The sequence below is a fragment of the Typopeltis vanoorti genome, chromosome 8 (assembly GCF_054136105.1).
Source record: "Typopeltis vanoorti isolate ZY-2024b chromosome 8, IOZ_Tvanoo_1.0, whole genome shotgun sequence".
In the NCBI taxonomy this organism is placed as follows: Eukaryota; Metazoa; Arthropoda; class Arachnida; order Uropygi; family Thelyphonidae; genus Typopeltis; species Typopeltis vanoorti.
Genome location: NC_143556.1, coordinates 82396463 through 82418702, shown reverse-complemented (window position 1 = coordinate 82418702; position 22240 = coordinate 82396463). Strand labels below are relative to the sequence as shown.

The window sequence follows — 22240 nt, the reverse complement described above, 5'->3', positions numbered from 1 at the left end:
GACAGAATTTCTTAAAAACACAGTTACGCCTCTTAGACAAGCAATGTAGGCTATTTTTCCACTGATTAAACAAAGCCAGTCAGCTCTGTTGTTTTCAAATTTGTTGCTCCAGCCATACGGGCACTCACAATAAGTCCTTTATGAACTCTGAAAGATCCTTTGAGTTTTCCTATTGTGATCAAAACTATTCTAGAAATAGTTTCCTGGAATAGTTGATGCACGTGACGAAATATTTTGCATATACTGCATAAGTTTCATTTACGTGTATCTGCATTAAGGTTTCTAATTAATTGGCAGACTTTGATATTAACTAAGTTTTAGGCAATCTGTAACTATCTTACAAGAATCACATTGTTTTACTGTTAACGTCAAGTATAAGGTTGGTTTTTTTTAGGAAGAAAAAAAAAACTTATTTTAGTCTCTCTCTTTCTGGCTTGGCTTGGTTTTGAAATGAGAATTTCTTATCCAAACAGGTTTTACCTGAGAATTAGCAAGCTTCAAACCTCTTCTGATTCACGCTGGACGAATAATTAAAATATTTTTAATATTTCATTTAACTATATTAATATTTTCAAAGCAAATCACATTAATGTGCCTTTCTTATTTGGGAGCAGTATATGCTCTAGACTTCATAACATGCTAGTAGCTAAAGCTCATAACCACTATGGCAAAATCTGAGTATTTGCATACGTTTATGAAGAGTTGTGTTCATGGCTCTATCTCGTACTGCAGTTATAGGTTATTACAAAGAATAACTCTTTCATTTATATTGCTAGCGACTGCTTTGACGTCTTTATTTAAATACTAAGTTATTTAAGTTTCCAGGTGCCCCGTCTTTCGGCCTGAACAATAAAAGAACTTGGTTTGACACGGGTGATAGATAACGGACATTACCTGGTCGATAAAAGGAATCGTTTCGTCATCCTTTGTCAATGCTTCCTCGTTGTTTTCTTCAGTGTCCCATTCTTCGCTGCAAGACTCGTCAGAACTCGTCGGTGGAAAGTAGATTTCCCCACTGCCGACTTTCGTAAAGTAATGGACTGCGGCGAACTCAATAATGACGGAGAAAATGAAGACGAAACTAATAGCGACATAGAAATCTAGCGCTGTACAGTAAGAAACTTTTGGCAAGTCATTTCTAACCTCGAGCCCCAGAAAGGTCATCGTAAGTAGAGTGGTTATACCTATTGTAAAGGAGTCAACAAAGAAGTAAATGGTTCATTGTCACTGGAAAATATAATAGAAATACATTTTATATATAATAGACCAGTAGAGAAATTTTCCAAAAGTATTAAATTGAAAATACATGTGTTAAATATTAAAATACTGCGATAGAGAATATAATTAATCATCCATATTTTATACAATGATTTTTTAAATCACCATTGATGGAGTCTTTCGGCTCTATACCTCATAATTTAAAATATTTGATGTTAAAGGTTGATTTTAAAATATGACTTTAAATTAACGTAATACCATTTCAAAAAACTGAAATGTTGCAAGTTTTTTACATGCTACAAGTTTTGCAACATTTTTTGGCTAGATAGGTGAAGCAAGAATGCTTTTCATATTCCCCGTTATCTGTAGAGGACAGTGTATGGATAAGGTGTTATTGAGCTATTAAAACTCTGATCATGGCAGGAGGATAACAGCCGAGCCTCAGTTAAAAATTCATTAGCAGGAGGATAACAGCAATAGCCGAGCCTCAGATAAAACTTCATTGTCATCCATTACCCTCCCGGGGTACCCATTTGAGTCGCCGTGCATGAGTTATAGTGGGGGCTATTCTTATCCTGGCCACCACTAGAATTTTGCTTTTTTGGGGGGAAGGAGAGATGGACTGAGTCCTTGACTCTTTATCCCTTCATCTGATTGAAGAAAATCTGTGCAGATAGGGTGTTATTGAGCTAAAGGATCTAGTCATGGCTGGGTAATGGCAATAGCCGAGCCTCAGTTGAAACCTCATTGGTTAGAGCATTGTTCAAATGCCACATTTTGAACGACGTTTTGCAGCTCCTTATCCTTATAAGGACTGGCTTAAAGGGGCAAAGCAAGAATGCTTTTCATCTTCCCCGTTATCTGTAGAGGACAGTGTAGGGATAAGGTGTTGATGAGCTATTAAAGCTCTGATCATGGCAGGAGGGTAAGAGCAATAGCCAGTTAGAACTTCATTGCTACAGCACAAGTTTTGCAACTCTTAAAGTTCTTAAAAGAACTGGGAGATGGACTGAGTCCTTGACTCTTTATCCCGTCATTTGAATGAAGAAAATCTGTGTGGATGGGGTGTTATTGAGCTAAAAGGTCTAGTCATGGCTGGGTAACGGCAATAGCCAAGTCTCAGTTAAAACTTCATTGGCTACAGCATTGCCATTCGTTACCCTGGAATTCCTAAAAATGACTCTTATCCCTCTCCAAGTTTTGCAACTGTTAACTTTAAGGGCGTGATGGACCTCAATCCCTTGGATTTTTATCCCTTCAGCGCTAGATTGTGATTATTAATAATGAGAAATTTTTGAGCGCCTGGCTCACCCGAATTAGGGCTGTGTAGAATCGTTTGAAACGATGATCAGAGCTGCCTTCCGGCGTTTGTGTCTCCATCTGTCGTTTTCATCATAATTCGATGCATCACGAATGAGTTGGTTGGGATGGAGTGATGCCTGAGCGAAGTACTTGGCAGCAATCTGGTTGAGATACGAAGGTATGTCTGGCATGTTTCCTTCTTGGTGGAGGAGAGCATTCCTAACAAGCCACGGGGCGTCGAAGATCATTCGGAGGCATTTATGTTGTAGTACCTGTAGTCTTTTGATGTTGCTGGGGGGAGATGTGGCTCCATGCCGGCGATCCGTACGTTAGTATGGGTCTGATGATTGTTTTGTATATTGTTAGTTTGTTTACAGACTTTGCTTCTTCGGTTGAGTAGTGGGTAGAGTTGAGCTATTGCTGAGTTTGCTTTGTTGCAAGCATGTGAGATGTGGGGGTTGAAGCTGAGTCAGTTATCCAGTTTGATTCCCAGATATTTTACTTCTTTTTGCCATGGGATATCAGTGTTGAACATCGCGACTGCTCCGTGGTGGGTTGCTTTCCTTCTTGTAAAGAGTATGGCAGTGCTCTTGTCGGCATTGACATCTATCCTCCATTTTCGAAACCATTCTTCAAGATTTGTTGCTGCGTCTTGTAGTCGTTGTGTGGCTAAGTGTGGCCTGAGTGATCTGGTCAGTATTGCCATGTCGTCTGCATAGAGAGCCATGGTGGTTGATGCTGTGCTTGGTACGTCTGAGATGAAAATGTTGAAGAGTAGCGGCGATAAGAGGGAGCCTTGCGGGACACCTGCTGTGATGCTTCTCATGGAGGATCTGAGGCCACGTAGCTTAACTTGAAATTTTCGGTCTTTCAGATAGGATTCTATGATTTTGGCGAGGTTTAGTAGGTATTTTGCAGCTATTAGTTTGTGGATGAGGCCTTTGTGCCATACTTTGCCAAAGGATTTCGCCACATCCAGAAGACTGCACTTGTGTGTTGTTTCCAGTTGTATCCAGTAGTTATGAATTCTATAAGTCTGTGGACCTGCTGGGTTGTGCAGTGGCCTTTGCGAAATCCGTATTGTTCTTTTGGGATTAGGTCGATCTTGTCCGTTTCGTTTTGTACGCGGTTCAGAATTATATTTTCCGCGATTTTTCCCAGATTTGATAGGAGGCTGATAGGTTTGTAGTTCTGGGGAAATTGAGGTGCTTTTCCTGGTTTGTGGATGAGAATTACTTCTGCCTGCGTCCAGCGAGAGGGGAAGTAGTTGAGTCTTAGCATCGCGTTGATGATAGCCACTGTTTTATGGGGGAGTGCTTTTATGGTTTGAAATCTCGTCAGGACCTCGGGCCTTTCTGGTGTTGAGGCTCTTGATGATTTGGTGTACTTCCTTTGGTGCAGCATATCGTGTGTTTCTTGGATGTTGGTTTGATGGAGTGCACAGCGGACATGCCTGTGTATTTTTTCAAGTGCAAGTCCGCATGCGCATAGTTTAGGATGAATTGCAGTTCCAGGGCGTCCGCGAAGGCTTCTGCTTTCTCGTCGACTCGGTAAGCTATGCCCCTTTCTCCGTGGATTGGCTGAATGTTGAGGCGGTCGCTTCGAAGGGCATTAGTCATTTTCCACAATGAGTTGTCTTCGGTGTTTAAGGAGCTTAGCTTCTTCTCCTACAGCTAGTTCTTGTGATCGTTGATCGCATATCGGACTAGGTTTGTTGCCCTGTTTAGCTCTTGTCTATCCTGGGGAGATAGTGTTGTATGGTAACGGCGTCTGATCCTGTTTTTGCTGCTGATGAGCTTTAGAATCTCTTCTGGAAGCAGGTTGGCTTTTGCTGGAGCGGTAACGGTGGAAGCTACTGCTAGGTCAGCTTGAATTGTGCTTTCCAGGTTTCTGATCGCTGTATCTATTTCTTTAGGTGAGAAGTTGGTTGGAACGGATCCTGTGAGGTTGCGGAGAGTAGCGTTCAGCTTTTCGAAATTTGTGGAGTACTGCCTGGGGATGATATCTGTTTCCCCTCCTAGGCTTAGTAGTACCGGATTGTGGTCGGAGCTAAGATCATTGACTACCTGCAACTGGAATTGGTGCGAGGTGTTCCTGAAAATGGCTATATCCAGCACATCAGGTCTTCCCAGTGGTCCGTAGTGTGTTGGTTCGGCGGGACCTGCTATGATGATGTTTCTTGTCATAATGAACGTGTGTAGGCTCTTCCCGGAGTCGGAGTTTTTGGTTGTTTTAAATTTAATCTCGGAGTTTCTCATCGCCTCTGAGATTGTCGACCATTGTTTTTTTCTCTTAAGATTACCGGCGGGATTCGTTCTTTGATTTGTGCAGCTGTGTCCATTAGCTGGTGTTCCGGTTTTTCGGGTGGTGTCTCTTTTCGTCGCTTTTTGCTTCTCACCGTTTGGTAGTCGTCCGGTTCTTCCGGGGGTCTGGGTATCTGTGGCTGGGTTGTTGTCTCTTGTGTCATCTTGAGAAGTGCTGGGGAGAGGTTCGGAAGGGTGATAGTACTCAGATTCGACTTCCGCGATTTGATGGATCTCTATTTTGCCCGCCCATTTTATATGTAGCAGGTTTCCTACATGTCGGAAAATTGCAAGCAGCTGTTTAAAGTCTAGTTCATCGTACGGAGTGTTCATGACGATGAACAGTTATCTTATCTCACTTATCTATCTAAGACTTATTCTCCCTATTGTATCACCTCATCCTATTTTTCCTTATCGTCTCTTCTCTCTTATCCAAGTATCAAGTTTTGCAACTTCCTTATAGTCTTAAATAGGACTGGCTTAAAGGGGCGAAGCAAGAATGCTTTTCATCTTCCCCATTATCTGTAGAGGACAGTGTAGGGATAAGGTGTTATTGAGCTATTATAGCTCTGATCATGGCAGAAGGGTAACAGCAATAGCCGAGCCTCGCTTAAATACTTCATTGGCTACAGCATTGCCAATGCTGTAGCCAATGAATCTCACGTTCGACTATAACAACCTCCCACCAGGTTTTATAACCTTATATTCCTTATAAGGACTGGCTTAAAGGGGCGAAGCAAGAATGCTTTTCATCTTCCCCGCTATCTGTAGAGGACAGTGTAGGGATTCCTACACTGTCCTCACGGTGGATTCCTTCCTTTCTCCGCTAAGGGTCTGACCTTATAGTCCTTATAAGGACTGGCTTAAAGGGGCGAAGCAAGAATGCTTTTCATCTTCCCCATTATCTGTAGAGGACAGTGTAGGGATAAGGTGTTATTGAGCTATTAAAGCTCTGATCATGGAAAGAGGGTAATAGCAATAGCCGAGCTTCTGTTAAAACTTCATTGGCTATTGCGGTGATTAATACCCTTCGAGAGTGATTAATCACTGCATCTCACGGTCGATTCTCTGCCCCTAAGGGTCTAACCAGGACGCAGGACGCAGGACATATATGGCACAGAGGGTGAAGCTTGACGCTTTTCATATTCCCTGTTGTCTGTTCCGGGAGCAGATGGGAGAGATTTGTGAGCTATTTTAGCTCGTCCTTAGAGGGCAGAGGTGGTTATTCGTCGTTGAGAATGGTCTAACAAATGCAACTTGTGACTAGTTATATCAAGTGTATCTAATAAAAATAAAGGTGTTTTAAAATATTTAAATATATATTTTAAAAACTTCAATTTCGAGTAAATAAACCTGTGTTCGCTAAAATAATTTTTAATAAAATATAATAGTAATCTTATAAGTTTGTTAGTTTTAATTCAAAGTAAATAGATTTTCTGAAAATATTTACAAAAAAAATTAAGAAAATCATTTTGACGGAGCTTTCTCCTTTGCTCCTACTCTACAAAAATATATAGGCCTCGTTGTTTGCTAAAACAACATACATAAATATAAAGTAAAAAATAATGGGATGGAGTGCATTAAGTCAAGTGACCATTCAGATTTAAAGAGGTATATTATCGTTGGCCATTTAATAGGGGAACAGCTATTAAATGCCCAACGCTAATAATCCAGTCTATGAGAGGATATCACTTTATATATTCTAAATATTGCCTTGTTCATTTTATTCCTTAAAAGAAAATTCTTAAGACATTTAAATTGATTAATTGGATGGAAAGGATTTTACTAATGGATGCAATCGCACACTCAGTGTTTCCGTAGTGGATAGCAATAGTGTGCCATCGAAAAACATTAACGTTAATTGAGGATCATTATTACGCATGCTCAGACAATGCCCGCATCATCATTGATACTGAAAGTACTTAGGAAATGCAAGAGCAATAGCAATTCACAACCAAAACATTGTAATAGCTCCTAAGATACCATTTCTATGTAGAAGTTTTATATGTTCAAAAAACACCCTAAATTATTCAGGTGTTATTCCGTTCTCCTCTTTCTCCAAGAACAAGAGACCATTTTAAATAAAATATAGACTAATATTTATATTGTAAATTAAATAACTAATTACGACTGAATTGACTGTAAAACTGATTAACTTTCGTAAAGAACAGGTTATATAAATTCATGACCGACAGCGATACTTTCATATACATATCGAAGTAACAACAATTTGTTATTGCAACTAAAGGGGAAAAAATCGGAACGAAATAAAACTGAATAAACTGTTTTCAGATTTTAAACGAGAATCTTATTTTGAAATATTCTATTCTCCCAAATCATTTTTGAAGTCCAACCTAATTACTTCAAACTTACTATTTATTCTGACGTCATTATCGCATTCATTAGTTTGTAATTACGAATATTAACGTCATTAAATGCATTAATACCTGAATGTACCATTACCTATTGGAGCGTGAAATTCATTATCCTTAATTTAAGGTTCTCATTAATTAGTAGTGATATTAATTAGACAGAAATTAATCAGTTCGTTAATTAATCCAAATTTCTTCTTTTTCGGAAAATGTAATTACAATGCTTTGTTTATAGCGGGATATGAATCCAAATGTGCTACGAATTTTTCAAACTATAATAACTCTCAAAATATATCAAATGATAGAAAAAGTTAAAATAAAAATGAAATGGGTAAAATCTGGAGCAAATTTCCCTTCAATTAATAATTGCAATACGATAGAACGTAAACATTGAACTTTTAGTAATCCAATTGATTTCTATAGAGAAAACATTGTAAAGAATTGATGGACTGGGAAATTAATGTAAGTTGTGTAAGTTTCTATATGATCGTGGTTATTGTTGTGTAAAATAACCCTGGTCTTTACAGTCAGTGGACGTTGTCGATACCGAGTGAGCAGAGGCTTTTTCATTAAAGAACGGTTGCTAGCAAGGCTTCACCGAGAACGAAATGTTGAAGCGTGGTATATTTCGCTTACAACATTTCTACTGTGTTCGGAACGTTATGTTCTAATTGTAGGAGATAAATGCTTCGGTAGACCATTCAAGCCCATAGATAAAACGTACAGGATGGTGCGATGACAGTAATTGTCCTCCGCTCAGAAATTCTGTATGAATCCATAAGTAAATAAAAATAAAAGAAAAAGTACATGCATTGGCTCAAGAAATAATTTCGGTCAGTTTTCTGCTGAAGGATTGCGCAGACGAGACTGCAGTATTCAATTGTGATCAGAAGTAGCAACATTGCTTCTCATCGACAACACACACGCATGCAATCTAATTCAATAACACTTCGATTACTAGGAACAGGAAGTGCTCTGTCATTCTTATCTTCATTATAGTCTTGACTTGATTGTTTCCCTCTATTTAAAAGGAAATGGCTCACCTTCATTTTAGAAGTGTTGATATTGATTCTCTGTGTAATAGAATACGAAATGAACTGTTGCGCAAGAAGCCACAACGGTTCATATTCTCTAGAATAACAATCAAGATACTGATGGGACAAATTCGGCGAGAATTTAAAATTACATTAGAATCCGATAGTTATGAAAACTTTGTGAGTACTGAAAAACAATTTAAAGATTCATGATCTCCTTTTATAGTTTGGTATGTGGATAACACTTCGATATGTCAATAATGGCGTAAACTTTAGATTTATCTTCCTGTTTTTATTAATGAATAACCAGAGTTTCCAGGAGGGGAAATCCTGCCAACACTGTATGAGACCGACTAACTCAACTTCGGTTGAAAAGCCCTGATAAAGGCTCTTCGCGTCCTAGACGGAATTTGAACCCTGTGTGTATGTGTGTGTGTGTGTGTGTGTGTGTGTGTGTGTGTCATTACCATTATTAGGCTAAATTTGGTGCAAGAAAATAAGCAACAGAGAACAACCTACAAAGTCAACATTAATGGCTCTTCAGGCAATGTTAAACCTTCCATCCCTAGTATATATATATATATATATATATATATATATATATACTAGGGATGGCTCTTTCCCCCTAGCGCCTAACCCCCCGAGTTCTTTTTACTACAATAGGATTACTTCTTCTGGTTCCCATCTGCCATACGGCCACGGGAGGGTAGCTATATGCTACCATTCTAGGGAGAGATGATTATGAGCAAGGTGGCTTCCAGTTGCCTTCCTTGCCGTAAGTATTTATGACCGTAACCTGTGTGTTCACGGGGCCGGTTTGCTGCTTACGGGATGAAAAACCTCAGATAAACTGGCGGAAAAAACCCTGCGGCCCACGCCCAAGACCGGCTAACTTGGCTATGGCTGAGGAAGGTCCTTAAGCTCCTCACGTCGTGGACGGGAATCGAACCTAGGACACTCCTTCCCCAGGCATATGGTTGCGAAGCGCAAAGCCACTAGGCTAACCGCGCGGACTAATAGGATTACATGCATACAAAATATTAACAAGAAAATTAATTGTTGAAAGTTTTTCAGTTGGTTATATTATAAATTAAAGATACGAAGAAATTTTATACTTGGTTTAATCCATTATTTAAGTGTAAGCAAACAAAGTCTGCGCCCGAAGCATCTTTCAGGACAGGGGCAACTCGTGGTAAAGGTGGTAGAGTTCATATCACCTGTCTTAGTATCTCATATGCGAAGCACATCTCCTTGCAGATATCTATAGTGCTATGCATTATGGGAAGGTCCATCACCTAGACCGGTTTCGACCTTTATATAGGTGAAGCGGGCTCTAAAAATTAGGCGATCCCGAAAGATCGCCCATCTCAGCGTTACTCCACTCAGTGACAGGCTCATCCCGTCACTGAGAAGAACTTCTCAGCATGGGGCTCTACCCAGTGGCAGGCTCGTCTTCCCCCCCACCAAGTAGTGCCCTAATCTCAGCGGTAGCCCCACTCAGAGATAAGCAAAAATCTACCCTCAAGCAGAGCCAGAGCCGCACTGCTTTCGACTTTTTTGAGGTCTCGTTAGTGTGAGTCGGACCATGAGGTGTGTATCAAGTCCTTATAAGGACTGGCTTAAAGGGGCAAAGCAAGAATGCTTTTCATCTTCCCCGTTATCTGTATCTGTAGAGGGCAGTGTAGGATTAAGGTGTTATTGAGCTATTAAAGCTCTGATCATGGCAGGAGGGTAACAGCAACAGCCGAGCCTCAGTTAGAAATTCATTAGCTATAGCATTGCCATCCATTACCCTCCAAGAGTATTGGGTTGAATGAATCAATCACCGCCTTGTGTGTATCAAATTAACATTAACATTTCTGGCTAGATGGGTGAAGCAAAATTGCTTTTCATATTCCCCTTTGTCTTTTAATGGTAGGACTTTAAATGGAATGTTTGTGAGCTTTATGCTCGCCCATTGAGGGCAGTGAAGTTAGTTGTGTTCAGCTGAACTTAAGATAGACTTTGGTCTTTTATATTTGTTGATTTCTTCTTCATTATATTCCGAGGCTTCCTTGATTAAAGGGTTTGGGTGGTTACTTGTCTTGGTAAAGAACTTCTCAGCTAGATTTTTGAGAAGGGAAGAGATATATAAGGGATATTAACTTCTGTATGGATCTGGGTGTTTCTTATGTACCAGGGGGCATCCAGAATCATCCTCAGGCTCTTATTCTGTAATCTCTGAAGTTTTAGAATGTTTGAATTTGCGGTGTGGCTCCAAGCTGGGGATGCATAAGTGATAACCGGTCTAATTGCCATCTTGTAGATTGTTAATTTTGTTTGCATATCCAGTTTACTTTTTCTGTTGATCATAGGGAAGAGCTGTGCTAAGACGTTGGATGTCTTAGAGGTAATGTAACTAATATGTTTGCTGAATAGGAGTTTACTATCAAGAATCACTCCAAGATATTTAACTTCAGTCTGCCATGGAATCTTTACTCCCAATAAATAAATATCCTCCATGGTGTGAATTTTCTTTCTAGTGAACAGTATGGCTGAGCTTTTCTGGGGGTTAACTTGGATCCTCCAGTCTGCCATCCATTTTTCTAAGGTGTGTATGCTATTTTGTAATCTTTTAGTTGCCAGTTTTGGGCTCAGTGATCTTGCCATCAGTGCAGTATCATCTGCATATAATGCAGTGAATGTTGTTCTTGGGTTCAGAGGGATGTCTGCTACATATATTGAAAACAGTAGAGGTGCCAGAAGAGATCCTTGAGGTACGCCTGCCGAGATCCTGCGTCTGGTCGAAACCGTTTCGCCTACCCTGACCTGCATGTATCAAAGTTGAAGTCATGTAGAAGTCATATTTTCCTATATGAGTCTCCAAAAGGTGTCAGACCTGATTATCAAAATACTCTGTTTTAGAGATAGACAGTTGTCGAAAGTTTTTCACTTGGTTATATTATAAATTAAGGACAACAAGAAATTATATACTTGGTTTAATCCATTATCCAGTGTAAGCAAATATAGTTTGCGCCTGAAGCAGCTTTCAGGATAGAGCAACTCATAGAGGAAAATATGATTTCTGTATTACTTCAACCTTGGTATCTCACCTCCGGGTCTGGTTCCCACTGATGAGACCTCAATAAAGGTCGAAATCGTTCTGTGTGATGGCCCTTCCCATAATGCATAGCATTATACATGCCTGTAATCAGATGTGCTTTGCATTATGAGATACTAAGGCAGGTGATGTGAACTCATACCACCTTTGCCACGAGTTGTCCCTTTCCTGAAAGATGCTTCAGGAACAATCTTTGTTTGCTTACACTTGGATAATAGATTAAACCAAATATAAAATTTCTTGGTATCTTTAATTTATAAGAATACATTAAATTAAATGTACAGGTAAAGTATACCTAACTATCCGAACTTCTCTGTACAAACTCTGTTAGTAGTATTTCCAAATGCATTATTACGTTCGTTAACCTTCCCTTGTACACAGAACGGCAGTCTTAATCAAATTACACAACCTGTGTAAGAGTGTATTTTTCCTAGAGGATTTTCTCCTAAGTTTTCAGGAAGAAACCTTTGTCACATCACTATACTAGGACGACTGCTTTTAGATGTAGAAATATCCCATCTTAGATGGCATGATTCTACCTCAGGCCTTTCAGACGAAAGCGCACCAGTGGTAATAGAACCTCGCTAATAATGAATATAATTTATAGTATTACAAGTGAAAAATACACCATAAGTAGCTGTTTTTGTGCTAATATAAACAACGCAACTAATAAAAAAAAAAAATCAGCTAACGCCATTTTATTCCCGTATACGGGAGTAGGCGAGGCCATTTAGCCCTTTCTAACTTTTGGAGACTGAGTGGGCAGTTCAATCTCCACTGGTACCCAATCAGAGACAGATGGCCCAAGGCTATCACTAATTAAGCGGTACGCAGTGAAGAGAGACGGCTCAAATGTGCCGCCATCTCGTGGTCCCTAACCCTAACACAATATATTTAATGTCTGAAATAATGTGGGTTCTACGGTCGATTTTCTTGAGTTTACAGGACGAAAAACCCGAGTTTCCGGGAGGAAAAACCTGCTTGCCCGTGCCAGAGATCGACTAACTCGGGAACCGGTCGAAAAAAGGCTTAGAAAAATTTCCTCTAGTCGCCGACTAGACTCGAAACCAAGACTTCCTTCGTGCGGCCAAGCGCGGCGGTGTGCAAACGCGACATCCGCTGAGCTACAACGCAACTATAATCGTACAATAAATTCAACTGAATGCTAATTTAGAAAGATTTCCGTTACCTATATTAAATCCTTCCTTCCGTATACGTATATTAGGCCTAGTGGCCTGCTACATCAAAAATGCCGCAGCATTCTTGGTTACAAACTATTTTAAACCTTACACAGTTGCATATGTATCGATTTTAAAGACCTGTGTTTTTAAAGAAAATATTATTAGAAAGAAATTTTTGCTTAATTAGCTACATTTGGTAAGCCTCAACAATCTTTAACATCTACGATCGAACTCCGCTCTAGAGTCTCTAAAATTCAAGGGTTTGGGAGAAACCTGTGGTCGTGAAGTATCATTAAGGAGAAAAACGTAACTACAATTGTCCTTCTATGACAGACAAGGAAATAAATGTCCAACTAACACCATCTTAAGAACAAAGCGGCAGTCCTTGATCGAGTCACGCAATCGATGCTACAACATAATGTTCTGGAGGGCTTCTGAAGACTAATTATTTTGGGATTACTATCGTGTTCTTATTGTGGTTTAATGTCTTACGGCACTGTCGATTCAATCACATGACTCGATTAAATACAATCGTTCTGTTCTTATCACTCCCTTGTCAACTATACGGTTTCTTTTTTTGGCTGTCTTTCTTATGTTTCTTTCTTTTATGATAACAATAAAAGTTTCGCAAGAGCCGATTTTAGGTTTGTGCTTGAATTTTAAAACTACGTGGGGGACGTACGTCAAAATAATAGGATGTCTCGTTCTGATAGTAATAACAACGTCCACCTTCAATTGTTAGTGTAATAATCATAGAAATGCAGTAATAAAATTTAGAAGGGTGTTTCAAGAGTGGATCGTGATAACAAGTAGCTTATAACATCAGATGTTTTCTTTAGTCAGACATTTTCTTCTCTCTCTCTCTCTCTCTCTCTCTCTCTCTCTCTCTCTCTCAATCTCTCTCTCTCTCTATTTCTCTCTCTCTCTCTCTCTTTCTCTTTCTCGCGTCAATTGTAAAGAAAAATCCATGTGCACAGTATAGTGCTGTTGATGTTGCTCTAAGGCAGTGTCTCAAACTCAAGGCTCGTGTGTGTATGTGTGTGTGTTGACATTTAAGAGCACTAAATTTTGTTCAAACTATTTCGGTAAATCCTTTTTCTAAGATACCAGCTCAAAACACATTTTTCTTATCTTTCGTTTCACTTTTCGTTGCACACAATATGTAGACTTGATCGATAAACTACTAAAATATCTAAGACAACTTATATGTTTTTATTTATAAATGGACGAATTAATTAAATGAAGACCTGTTTCGAATTCTTGTTGCAGTTTGCTGCTTAGGTAGCTTTCTGTACCAGTGAATTTTCGGGCAGGAATTATTTCTCGAAATTAGCGACGATCCCTGGCTTCGTGTATGGGAAGACATGAGGCTAATCATCCATTTATAGTAATGAGTTGTGGCACTCCAAACTACGAAAATAGTATTATCTGGTAGCGTATATAGGTACTGACTTATTTTGAATTACATGTTGAGAATTTTATGACACAATGCAAGAAACTATTTTTGGATTGTTGACAAGGCAATTGCATTTGCTCAATTTCACACATAGGAATTTAAAATAAAACCCCCTAGTTGTTAACAGATGATCTTTGATTGTGAAGACGTTATCAAAAACATTCTTATTAAAAAGATACTTATTTTCATTAAAAAAATAAAATATTATAGAAACCTGAGATTTTTTTCATCCCTAGTTTCAAAAAATTGTACAAATAAGTTTAATGTGAAATATTAGTTGCATGTCCAAAAAAATCTCTGCAAAGAATTTGCATCGTTCTAATATTTGAACTCTATACTATTGTGTTCTTATAACGGTTAAAATGGTTTCTGCATGGAGCTTCATTTCAATAATTTTCATTTTCTTCCTCTAATTGTGAAAATCAAGGTTTTTGCACACAAAACGTAATTTCTTTTAACTTGATAAATACAAAAGAAATTTTGGTTAAAATCCAGCAGTGAAATTGTAATACGAGAATTACCTAAGGCTACTCTGTCTGCGGTCGCTTCTCTGTTGATCCAAAAAGAAACCCAAGACAGTACCACCAGCATAGTGCATGGAGCGTATACTTCAATTAAGAAATATCCCATATGGCGCTGAAGATGAAAACTCACAACCAGCACTGAAAATGGACCGCCTGAAAAGAAGAGAAAAAATTTTTTCCCGTTATTTCTACGATTTCCATGTTTGCATATAGAAAACAAACATATGGGATAACATCACCTCATTGGATATTTCAGTTTTAAATGGCGTGGATGTATTATTTAAAATTTCATTACTTAGATTGATAAAGCATCTAAAACGTAAAAACACACACATCTAGAATGATATACTTTGAGGTTGTTTCTGAAAGTGCGAGTTGCATAACTCACCGATTTTGTCTTTTCCTAACAAAAACATTTCAACTATTTTCACTGGTGATGAAAACGAAATATATACTCTAAATACTAATTGAAATTTTTGACTCATATTCATACAATACACGCAGTTCATCTTTCTAAAACATAATAAAAATTGGTCTTAGTCCAAAATCTTTGTTAAAAAAATCAGTGACAACTTTTGAATTCAGGACCTTAAATTTAAAGCTGTTTATTATAAAACTAAAATAAGTCTCTTAAAGAAACTTTTGCCACTCTCTACACAGCAACTAGATTTTAACTATCCGGATATATTCTAATAACCTACTATATTCATAACCTACTATATTCACATGTCAATGATTGCTGCTTATAACAGGAATGGTTATCTTATAAGATCCTTATAAGGATTGGCTTAAAGGGGCGAAGCAAAAATGCTTTTCATCTGTAGAGGACCCGTTATCTGTAGAGGACAGTGTAGGAATAAGGTGTTATTGAGCTATTAAAGCTCTGATCATGGCAGGAGGGTAACAGCAATAGCCGAGCCTCAGTTAGAACTTCATTGGCTACAGCATTGCCATCCATTACCCTCCAAGGGTGTTGGATTGAATGAATCAATCACCGCATCTCACGGTCCATTGATCATTCAATCCCATTATATTCAAGGAATGGTTATCACTGAATGCCAAGCTCTTATCAAAAAAGTTAAATATTATTGTGTTGTAAATAAAAAACTGAAATCTAATCTGATTATTGATAATCAAATATACAATTTAAGATTTAAACAAATTGTTTTTATTGCAATAAAAATTATATCTACGAATATTATTGAAATGCATTGAGCTTTGCACTATCTAATTTTGATATATTTAAACGTCTATGAAGTTTATGTTTTGTCGATTTGTTTCGATTTGTATGTTAAATAAGATATCTTTATTTCTGCTATTCCTGCAACTCATTTGATATTTATTTCATATATAAATATCCTCTCGTAGTTAAGTTTACTGGCCAAGTTTCAATTAGTTTAAGGAATATTTATCCAATACGGATTATTTTAAGTACAATATAGTTAATAGATTATTTATTTTTGAGTACGAAAGTTTTGGCCAGATTCGTTTCCTCATAATGGAGTTAAACAAAAAAACAAAGGAAAAATAATGATCAAGATGGTTAATTCTGTAGCTTTGAAACAACTGTAGTTATTTCAAAAGTTATTCCGAAAAGAAGTGATCATTTCAAATATGATCACTTCTGATTCATAAATATGATTCATTAATATGATTCACAAATATGATTCATCAACAAAACATTTAGTGATGAAGTTTTATCTCTGCAAATGTTTTAACACTCTTCTAGCAACAGCAAATAAATAAAAATCCAATTATGAAAGAACGCAATTGTAGAAAACTAGCTTCTTCTCTAATGCCATTCGAGCGTTGTGGTCCTCAATGGACAGGCCTTTGGTTATAACTTCTGCTGATACAATCATAGTTTTAACCAAAGATAAGGCAATCTTCCTGGCTTTCTTCTTCTTCAACATCTGCACAGATGGCTAAAGTAGTTTATATTAAGCATTACTAAAGGAACTCACACTATGACTTCGTTGGTCTTTCGTCAAATTCAAACTAGAAAACTTCAGATTAGTGTAGACACCTACTTCTCGACCACCTAAAGATCTGGGAGCATTAATAACAAGCAAACACATCAATAGGGTTTTCTTTTTGCTTAACCTCTGAAGAGTCCCCCCCCAATCCCGATATATACACACATATGACATTATCTATAGGTTTTGCTAATTTTCGTTCTTGTCCGCATGCACTCTCGTTATGTTATAATAGTGCATAGTGGCGGGATAAAAATGTTTTCCTTAATTTCATTGATTTTATATATATATATTCTTAAACTGATTTTTTTTCATAATCCAGAACCCTTCTATAAGACCAAACATGGAACTTTTACAAGCCCTTTCAGACCTCTAATAAACAGTGCGGTGGTTGGTCTCACACCTGGTGTAATTCATGTAATTCCTCTCCAATCTCAAGACACTCACAAACATCCATACCAACAGCCGATTTGAACCCCCTATCCTGCTGACTGAAGAGCGTATACGCTAACCACTGGCCAGTATTTCAGTCACCAAATTCATTGTTGGTATTTCATTTAATCCTGTAAATGAACATTAATGGAAATTAATATAAATTCAGAATATTGGATGTTTATTTAACTCAAGTCCAGGATGTCAATTTAAAGTACGCTTTTTAAGAGATTCTTTGCTGGAAAGACGTCACGGTAACTGTTGTTATAGCAAAACGTGCCTTAAAGCAAAAGGTTTAATTAGAATATGTCAGTTACATTTTGTTCCATTGCTTCTGTTGAACACTTCATACTGTCCTCATGTAAGAGAAAAAATCGACAAGTCTTGAACAAAAAATTCTAAATAAACTATTTCGAATATGACCTGTCTCTTTTGTGCTTGTATACAATAAAGGTACAACGAAATTATTAGATTTTTCTGGTCCAAGAATGACATTCATCTAAAGATGACCATTTGTCTTATTTGTATTCGACATATTTGTATTCAGGGCTAAGGCGGATTCCTGGAATGTGTCTCAGCCTTGAAAACCTTTCCAAACCTCAACAAATTTGGGTAAATGAAACTGCCGAAATTTGGAAAGCACTCATCCTCAGAACTTGAGCCCAACGACCAAGAACGTCATTGAGAAATCTAGGCCCGACTTTGGTTGCCTTTCTTCAGCCTTATTTATCCAGAGTAGTGCATGCGTGCATATATCATTGTTTTGTGAGTCCTGATGATGGCAATGTAAAGTTGCGGAAATATAGGAAGTTGTAATTATTATTATTATTATTAATATTATTAATAATATTAATAATATAATATTATTAATATTATTAATATTATATTAGGGCGCCTACACAGCGCCCTAATATAATTATTAGGGCGCTGTGTAGGCATACGAACGATCGCATGGTGATATCGCTGCTCCAGTTTTTTATAGTTTTAAAGTGGTTCCAACTCATGTTTTAAGTTGAAAGTGCTCCCAAGTAACCCTACTTATCACGCCGAAGACAGTGATATAAAATTCAACGAGATCGGCTAAGAAGAAACCAAATTTTGAAGTGTTGAAAAGGGAAGAGAGAGGACCGTGGTCAACAACCAGCGAAGAACAAAGGACGTCGCCATCTTTATAATCACGCCTCACTGCCTAAGGGAAGAAAGGTGAGTCATGAAGTGTATCAAATGCCTGGAGGAGTTATCGTCCAATGGAAATAATATAACTTGTACGAAATGTAGTAGTATTCTACACTTAAATTGTGCTGGCTTTTCAGAAACAACCGGGCAACATAAGTATGAACCCGATGTAACACGTGAGGAATGGAAGTGTGTAATCTGCATGAGGAACAAAGAAACGCACGTAAGGCAGCCACCTACGATGCAGCCGATTATACCGGAGGCAAAATCAGATGACGAACTGAACAGACAAAAAAAAGCAGGTGAGTCCTATAATTTAAGCTCTTTAAGTATACTAATAGAAAACGGTCTAGTGACTATAAAAGCCAGCTTAGTAGATCTTGTGCAAGAACTCTTTAAGAAACAGAACGAACAAATAACAAAAAAAAATCTAGCGAATATCAAGATTTGGTAAAACATAATAATTTAGAAGTTATAGAAGTGTTGCAAACGGTAAAAGACATTAACGCACTAAAATGAGCATTAACGCACGAAAAGACAGGCAACACAATTTGATGAAAGAGACATCCGAACTCCGTCAAGAACTTCATTCTCTAAAACTACAATACGAACGTTTAAATCAGCAACAACATACAAAAGATCTTGTCATAAACGGTCTTCCTGAAACTGCACCTACAGAAAACCTCAGAGATGTGGTTTTAAAATTAGGCCATGTAATTGATATCCCCCCTACAGCTTAACGACATTCAGACCATAAATTGGATTCCTAGGAAGAGCAAAAACCAAGGCTTCCCACGACCTGCGCCAGTCATAATTCGTCTTAAGAGCAAGTCCACAAGAGACAATCTCATAAAAGCCAGCAGGCAGAAAAAACCAGTTGCCAAGGACTTGAACGCACAGCAAGACGATACACCAATCTTCCTATCCGAATATTTAACACCATTCAACCAGAATCTGTTGTACCAAACAAGAAAAGCAAAAATGGAAAAAAATTACCAATTTTTGTGGACCAGAGATGCCAAGATATTCATAAGGAAGTCACAAACTTCAAAGACGATACAAATTAAAAGCACAGAAGACATAGAAAGGCTGCCACTGTGAAGAAAAAAGCCTCCTAAATAGTTCAAAAAGAAGCCCACAATAAAAAAAGAACGTGAACCATCAAGAGAGATGCAATAACACAGGATATATCGGCAATTTCACTTTGATCTGACCTTTCAGATCATTCATTTGACCTCCCAAAGATCTGCCTACTTCCAACACAGCAACCAAATCAATAACAAATATATGTATATATAACGAGTATCACCCTCAGATAAGCTAATTACAAAGCTTCGAGGGTGCGGTTGAGTTACATCCCAGTATCAGTATTTATCTATCATTATTCACTTAACATTCTGTAATGAATTCTAGTAGTAAACAGAAAATGTGATAGTAATACTTCAGTTATATATTTAAGTTTAAAATTATATATTTAATTTACAATTTAAATGTAAAAAAATTATCATTATGTAAACTGCAACATAAGTAATATTGCTTAACTTGTGAGTCATTAATAATAAACACGATTATTATTACTATGATTATTATTAATGGTAATAATACACACTTTTTACTCTTGTGTCAATGAAAAATTCTGCAAATGATAATGATATTAAGAGTAATTATAATTCTTACTGAACCATTTTGCAAGAAAAAGATGCATTGTTGCCTAAATATTAGTATATTCATGTAATTATTTGAGAGATAATAAACTATAAAAAATTATTATTATTATTATTATTATTATTATTATTATTATTATTATTATTATTATTTATATTACGTTGCAATTTCCTGAAAAATAATATTTATGAATACCCAACATACAAGCCATGATTGATTTAGGAGTGATTATTGTTTTATATTTAGCGCTAAAGTATATCTAAAATAGTAAAGTATTTTTATAACTAATGGAAGAAAAGCATATAGATTTATAGAAATGTTTCGAGGTTGAGCAAGATTTGAACATCTAAGAAAGAAAAGTAAGAATTAATAGGTGCTTAGAAAAAAACATAATTTTAGATGCTGCCAAGTTTGGCTGCTTAAAAACCGTCGACAATAAAAATCATAACTTTATGTATACTAAAATGTAATGTATTTACATTTTAGAAACTATATTTAAATAAAACATGTTTCAAGTTACTTTGACAATGTTCTTATTCTCAATTCTGTTTAAAGATATTTGTGCACTCCAGAAATATTTTTTTCTCGTTTCAAAAATACTACTAATCATATGATATACATAAATGATAACTCTGGATTGAGTTATTATATACTACCAAGGGAAATCTTCTGAACTAAGATGTCAGATGTTTATTGAAATTATTGAAAATATCTTCACATAAGTATCCATTATTGCTGATAGTTCTCTTCATAGTCACCGATTCAAAGGAAGAAACTTTATAAGAGCTTTTCAACTGAACAAAACTTATCCAGTTTCTCACCGAGATGATAGAATTCTTCATCAAAAACTCAATTTTTCAATCCCATAAAATGGGCAATTCAGCAGTACATTACATGCGTCTTTCAGACATAACAATTCACTACCGGTAGTCTTAGTTTGTGTAAATTTCTTCTGGTTCGCAGGTTAAGTGAAATTTATTAATATATTAGCATGCTGGCAAAGGTTGGTCGACGGGTAGAGCCTCTGCTACTAATGGCTCAGTTAAGTAAGTTTGAGCGCGGTTAGTAGTTGGAAGGGAACAATCGTTCGATGCTATTGGCACACTCTCCCTCCATGAGTCCTTGGACTCCCTGGAGGTGTTAAATAATAATAATAATAATAGCAAACTTCGAAACAAGAACATTTAAATATCTCTAACTTACTCGTAGAATGTGCTGAATATAAAGAGATATATTTGTTATGTTGGACACCGTTGTTTGCAGAGCCCTCTCGTGGCAAACGGCTAAACTAAAAATAATAAACAAAAAATCTGTGCGATTTCGTGTTTCTTTTAAGTTGTCTGACTTTTTGTCAAATAAATATGTAAGTCGATTGAGTGCAATAAAGTTATCTATAATGTGTAATTAATAAAACATAAATTATTTATTAATAAATATTGTTATTTAATGTAACGAAAGTTTATTTAAACATACTAATATTAAATATACTAATTAATGTCGTAAAATCTATAAATTATAATAAATAATTTATAGATTTTATAGATTAAAATCTTAGCATTTTTCCAGAAAAAAAAATAATAATTGAGTAAAGATTAACGGACTCTAGAATCAGAATACAAAAGACTTACAACGACTTACAACAGTTACTAGACTTAGTAACATTTGATTTACTTTAAAATTTGTCAATAAAAGATTGCCTGTCGTGGTTGTTGTTGTTGTCTCTAGAATTACTGCAGATTCACTACAAAGTCTGTAAATTATGATTGTACCGGTTTCAGTAAGAAAAATCTCGTTTCTTCTTCACCTTCAGATGAAAACGAACTTTCTTGATATTCACATAGGTTGCATTACTGATTACTGTCAGTAATCTGGTCTGTAGTTAATAGTCTGCCAGAGATTTGCAGATCTGGATAGCCACATTTTGAGAATAAATTTGCTTGGCATTTGTTTTTACAATTCACATAGTAAACTTCGAAACAAGAACATTTAAATATCTCTAACGTACTTGTAGAATGTGCTGAATATAAAGTAGACTTTACGCTTTTAAGTAGATACACTTGAAAACAAATATATTTTTCTACTTGATAGTCTAAATGATTTGGTATGATAAACAGCAAGAACTGTCTCGTGCAATAATATGAAAACTTTTAATTAAACACAATAATATTTCAATGATCTCAAGAGTCAAGTAAGAAAAACATACAGTCAATGGTAACTAAGATGAAGTACTAAATTTTGAATAAAAAACCACAGTATAAATATTATATGAAATATACATACTTATTCTGTTTTATTCTCTTTCCGTTACTATTGAACGACTGTTTCCCATTTAACTTTCCAGTTCTTTACGTATTTAGCCAATAACCAGCATCTCATGACGAACCATTGTAGATTATCCCAACATTTTCTTGTTCTTTGCTGATATTTAATCTGCCATTTTCCATTATCGTCATCGCATATCTTCATTTATATGCTCCGCAATAAATCACAATAACCTCTAC

The 22240-nt window shown here is 36.7% G+C and overlaps 1 protein-coding gene across 1 annotated transcript in view; it reads right to left on the bottom strand.

Annotated features, from left to right (window-relative positions):
• LOC150104168 (gamma-aminobutyric acid receptor subunit alpha-2-like) overlaps positions 1-22240 on the bottom strand; it is a 99826-nt gene that overhangs the window by 12818 nt on the left and 64768 nt on the right. Inside the window, exons 10-11 of the mRNA XM_090396413.1 lie at positions 14488-14643; positions 895-1184 (exon numbers count right to left, since the gene is read on the bottom strand). Of these exons, the coding sequence (XP_090252539.1) occupies positions 895-1184; positions 14488-14643 (446 nt within the window). The remainder of the gene's footprint in view (positions 1-894; positions 1185-14487; positions 14644-22240) is intronic.